This window comes from Clarias gariepinus, chromosome 1 (assembly GCF_024256425.1).
Source record: "Clarias gariepinus isolate MV-2021 ecotype Netherlands chromosome 1, CGAR_prim_01v2, whole genome shotgun sequence".
NCBI lineage: Eukaryota > Metazoa > Chordata > Actinopteri > Siluriformes > Clariidae > Clarias > Clarias gariepinus.
In genome coordinates, this window is record NC_071100.1 from 30,444,050 (window position 1) to 30,450,089 (window position 6,040).

A 6,040-nucleotide genomic window follows, 5' to 3' on the forward strand; every position below is an offset into this window, starting at 1 on the left:
TATGTAAAAATAAGGAGTCAGTATGTAGGTATTAAAAAGAGGTTACAATATATTATGCAACCATTGAAATTACCCTCATAATGTACTGACTCACAGCACATTGAACCACATGATGAACTGTTTTTTAAATAAATTGTAACTCTTACACTGTTTTTGTGACTTTATTACATATGTAATAAAGTCTTTATTTTAAAGACTTTATTAATATGGTAATTTGTGTATAAATAATTTTCTCCAATAAAACATATGTTGGATAGATTTTGATTATACTATCCTACTTATTAAGAAACACACACACACACACACACACACAACAGCCTTGTTAAACCACATGTGAATTTGCTTCGACTTTTAGCAATTGTAGCAGAACAGAAAAAAATTTAAATTTTTCTGCATATGTAAACAAATATATCCTAAGTACTCAAGTGCTAAAAAACTGCATGCTATAATTTACAGTATTACACAACTAGTGCAATGTTCTCTCGCTGTGAAAGAAGGAAATGATGGAAGGGAAACAAATAATTACTTTGGGAGCGGTGCCACATGGGGCTGCTGGTAAAAACATCACTAAGCAGATTTGCATTACATTTTGAAATTTCATGTCAAGGTTTTTACCCTTTTTGTAGGGCTGAGAAAAGTTATACGGTAACATTCAGGCTTATAATGACAAAAAAAAAACAACACAAACCTATACAGTACATGACTGAAAGTTTAATAGTATAAGAAAATACGGTAAGGGAAGCAAAGGACCCAAAGATCACAGTTTCAGTATTGCACAGTTTTCATGTGTTCTTGTGGTAGTCATGTTTCAAAATCACCTTTCCTCATCACTCATTCTAAAATTTACTTATAAAATGCAGTTCCTAACCCTTTTAACCATTTTGCGCAGAATTTACTTATTTTGTAGCTTAGACATTTAACAAGATAATTAATACAACCAAATCAAAATAAAAACCTATGGGGGAAATATTAAGTATTTTAGTAATTTACTAAAGCAAAAAAATAGTAAGTATGTTGGTGCCAATAATGTGTATACCAGCATTATGCAAAAATGGCAAACAAAGCATTATGAGTCTTTGACTGGTACATTTAATTACTGTCCCATCAAGCAATAATATCAGAAGGTGGGTACCTAAAATACAGTCAAACAAATAAGCAACAGACTGAAATTGCTATTTCTGAACCTACCCTCACCAAGAGCAGGTACCTCTAACAAGAAGTCAGTCATTCTAATACTTGGTATAGAAATCAAGTGCCAGGAAAACCATGCTTTTATGTGGTGTGGTGTGGTGTGTGCATTTTGTGTTAGTGGGAGAGGGGGTGCAAGTGGCGTCATTTGTACCTCAATAATGGCACTGCTGTGCTGCTAAAAGTAGGGAGGTGGGTGTGCCGCACAGACCCATGTCCTGATTACACAGAAGCTCTGTGTTCTCCTCTACGTCCACAACACATGGTCCTGTTTAGCCTGTTTCACTTCACTGGTTTCTCAGAACGCCCTGAGCTAAACGTTAGCTAATAAACTCACCAGACTAACAGACCTCATCAGAAATATTGGATAATCTAGGGAACAATTAGAAGTTCTACTTTTATTTCAATTGCAGTTTGTCAGTGTCATGTCCAACCATCATGAAAAACAAATAGGATAATATGCATATTTTTTAGGTGTGTAGATGAGTATGTGTCAGTGTTTTTGTCTCTCTTTAGTCAGGCCTGTGAGACAGTTTTATGCTCTAAACAGTGTTTAGACTGAAACACACAAAGGTGTTATGTTCTTTGGTCATTCCACATCTGAGATGTTATATATGTGCACATTTACATATTGGCCAGGTGACTGCTTCTAGTTTATCTTTCACATGGTACAGGGAAATAAAAACAATAACAAATAGCACTGTTTTTGAGGAAAGCTCGTGCACCTTGTAGCTGCGCACGCACCTCACATCACGTCCAAAACCGCATGCTACTGCACTAAATAGCACGCCTATATGAATACAACACGCGATTTGTGCTATATTATTGCACTGTCGCACAGCTTATTCAAAGAAAACTTTCTGACAAGGAAATTTATCTTCAAACTGACATATAAATGCAAGAAAAGCAATATATCTGGACAACACTATAATCTAGTGACTGTATAGTCCAATATTCTGTTTAGTATGCTAGTAGGCGACTTTTGAATGCGGCCACGCCCCTCGCACTCGCTTGCTCCTGCTTCGTGCTGACGCAGGCGGTAGTCCACGTGCCCGCGCTTCTCAAATACAGCGTCGTGGACGCGCGTTCACTCCTACAGACCTAAGGAGAAGTCTGGAGGAAAAGGAGAAGAAGGAGCGTGTTTCTGTGTCTGTATGTGTATGTGCTTGAATGATTCTGGAAAGTCCACAAAGTTTTTAGTTATAGCGTAAATCACAATAGTACGTCAAGGTACTTTTAGAAATATACAATAAAACCAACATTTTGGACAATTAGGAAAAAAACTAAGAAAGAGACTAATAGAGTAGATGCCGCAAAGCAACCTGACTGCGATACTGGAAGCAAAAACTTTTCCCTTTCTCCTTTGTCCGGGTACGGACACACAGAAAAAGCGAATGAAAGGTAAATGATTGTATTTCTTTTGTTGTTTGTATTAATGGTTCTCACGGTTAAGCGTGTTTTTGCTGCAAACGTTACAAGTTTTCCCTTATTTCCACCATGACTTTATAATGAATGTGTCAATATTATACCTTTAAAGTCAGCAGTGTTCATTTAGTTGCATTTCACAGAGTTTAAATGAAATATGCCACTTGTTTTTTAAAGTACCTTTAAAATTTAATTACACACAAAAAGACTTTGCGTTTAAATGAAACCCTGATGTTTTAATTAAATTGATCCCCGTCCAATATCCCTGACAGATCTGCGAGAATAAATAACTGACTTAACTGTATTTTCTTTTAGCAAATGTGTTGTCTGATATTTTTTCATCCCAGCACATCATCCACTTCCCCACACAGTGCACCTTTTCTTCCCATGACTAAAGTTGACAACTCAGTCATTGAGATTGTTTCCTCTTTGGGTCTGCACATGGATCCAGCACTGTTACTTGGAATGGTATCACTGTTAAGTTATCTCCTGTTTGTGTTCCTTAAATGTGATCTACACAACCAAGCATGCCATTGTTCTTTGGACGAGAAATATTTGTGGGGCTGGTCGGGATGTGTATAAAAGCTGTATCCTGTCAGCAATGCCTCAACAATGGCCATTGCAGCCTGAACAGTTGGTGGCCCTGTTCCTGCCAGACATCAGACGTAGCCAGGGATAGTGAAATAATGGGTCAGAAAGGAGAAAGCGGAAAAACACCACACAATAGTCTGAAGTGCAGTGTAAAGTGGCGTGCTGGGAAAAAGGTGGTGAAGTGTTTTCAGTGAACTGAAGACAAAAGGGATATCTGACTGTTGCATAACTTTGGTCTGTAAAGCCACCTCATATACCAAAGCTCAGTATGTTTGGGTTTGCATCTCAACTATAGCCAGGGTTACTATTATCTTGGCATGTACAGGTTGCACATGTCAGGTCTGCTTGTTTCACCATGATAAAGTATGTAGTTGCTTTAGCAAGAATTGTTATTGAGGGTAACAGCTGATTTTTGTAAGCTGCTTAATTTAGTTATTGAGTTAATCACAGCTTTAAGGCTCAAATCCAGGGATTGCAGTAGGAACTATTCCATATCAAATAGGGCTTTTTATTAAAAATATATATAAACTCCCCCCCCTTTTTATTATTATTATTATTTTTTTTTTTACAAAACCTTGAAATGATAAGCTCTTGTTATAGCTACAGATAGCCAATCACTAATGAGTCACTTGTAGTCCAACATAATGAAAAATGAGTTTTCTTACTAACTTATGTAGTTTACTTCTTTCAAGATTAAATTCCCTCAATCTCCCATGACAGGTGTAGTTATCATTGCCCTACTTTCAGTATTATCCTTTCCAGACAAATCCTATCCTGTAATGTAGTATGCAGTAATTATTTACCAATGATGTATCCCATTTGGGTGTCCACTTAATATTTCTGTTTTCTTTCTGTCTCAGATCCCTGGAGGTGAATCCTGACATTTACTGGAAAAAGGGAAGGAGGATCTCTTTTTTTCCAAGGCATCTGTCACATTCAAGCCTCATCATGTCTCTGGCCTCCTTCCACTTAATGCAGGCCCTAAAAAACTCTCCTGCAGCCCTGCGCAGACACTTTCAACGTGACCGCACAGAAAGCCTTTCCCATGGAGACCCCATATTCAAAGTGCACTACCTAGGTACCAAGAAGATCTTCTCCCTAGACCTGGAGCAAGCTGAGGATGCTATTGACCGGCTCCTGGATGGTGCACCTGGAAAGTTATCCAAAGATCATGCTCTGGTGGTGCGACCACGATATGTGGAAGTAAAAGAGTTGAGCACAGGACGGCAGCTTACCAAGACCTACCTGCACGACATTGCCTACTGTGCATCACACACAGCCCATCCCAATGTGTTCCTCTATATCTGCAGGCAACCTGGACAACAGCTGCAGTGTAGGGTGTTCTGGTGTAGTCGAGTGGAAAGAGCAAAGGATATGACAGCCTGTCTGGCAAACTCATTCCAGAGGGCGCTAAATGACTGGCAGGATTGCTGTGCTACACTGCCAAAGGCAGAGGGCATCGCTAAAAAAGATGAGACTGACATTACCCCTGCTGCTGCCAAAGGATTGACGCTGCCAGCCAGTTTGGGGAAAGGTAAGCAGGGCTGGGGGGAAATTTTCTGCTGCTTACAATAATGAAAGCGAAGTGTTCATGAATGAATGTGGTATATTGTGTTCTGTATTTGTAAGTATGTAACATTTTTTTGGTCGAATTTTGTGTAACATCATGCATCCTTTATCTTTGTCTGCAGTTCGTTGGAAGAAGAAGGGCTCAATTTCCCGCAGTCCTCTGAGAGCCATCACTAGACAGGGCTCATCCAGTGAAAATTGGCAATGAGATTCTCAGCTATTGGACCACTTGACCCCTATGGGATCCTACCAACAAGAAGGCACTTTTCTTTTCATTCCCACCATCTTAACAAAATGACAGATGACAACGGCTGGGCCTGTCACAGCTTGACTCCAACAAACCTTTCTGTTTAAGACAATACAGTTTTTACAGACTAATGTAAGACTTTGGACTGATGCCAAAGTTGCTGTTCTTACTCCTTTAAAGCACATACAGTGATGACTGACAAGGTGGGTTGGGCCAATAGTTTATATATTATATGCTGGTCATTTTTTTATGTATTCTCTAATTGATAACAGTATTGTTTATATTTTCATCTCAAGACTTGAAGCCTTTAATGACTTGTATGCAAGTACTTGTCCATATATCAAAAGTTAAGTCAAACTGACCTAACTTTTGGGTAAGGGTAGAAAAGTTAATAAGATATTTTTCCCTTTTGCTTGTATGGTGGGAAAAAACACATAATCCAGAATTGGTGCTTTTGTTAGGCATGTTGCATAATTGATTTGTGTAATAACTGGGAGGATGCAGAAACCACAATGGTGCAATGTAAGTTCTGTCCCTATTGCCACCCAAAACCACAGATGCAAACCACCACAATTACATGTTGCACACAATTTCACATATAGTTTGGTGCAGTTACTAACCACCGGACAATTGACACACTTCTCTACCATTAGCCTATATTATCTTTTGTTCCCTTAACACGTGCAAATTGTAATTAAAAGGATTAAGTTGATTATACTTTATATTATCTATATTAAGATTAGACTTGATCTTCCAGAATTAATCCTACACTACAGCGGTCATGTATGATTCATGTAGTTCCTTTATACCTAACTATGAAGTTCAATAATAAGCCAGAAATTTCCAGAGAGAAAATAAATAGCACAGTGAGTGAGAGAACACAATGTGCCCTTAGCGGTCGTGTAGGATTCATGCCGTGCACCTGCATTCCAAAAGGAACTTTTTTAATCCCTTTATGCTCCTTCTATTTTAGTCTATTTTCTGCCTAAAACTTTGGGTTTTAAACATCAATTTGACTTT

At 38.4% G+C, this 6,040-nt stretch overlaps 1 protein-coding gene across 1 annotated transcript; it reads left to right on the forward strand.

Moving 5' to 3' along the window:
- Positions 1 to 2,284: 2,284 nt before the first annotated feature.
- On the forward strand, positions 2,285 to 6,040 carry si:dkey-19b23.8 (uncharacterized). Its single transcript, XM_053505762.1, has 3 exons — positions 2,285 to 2,589; positions 4,065 to 4,738; positions 4,896 to 6,040. The coding sequence occupies exons 2-3, from the start codon at positions 4,153 to 4,155 to the stop codon at positions 4,979 to 4,981; spliced, it is 672 nt and encodes a 223-aa protein (XP_053361737.1). The 5' UTR covers positions 2,285 to 2,589; positions 4,065 to 4,152; the 3' UTR covers positions 4,982 to 6,040.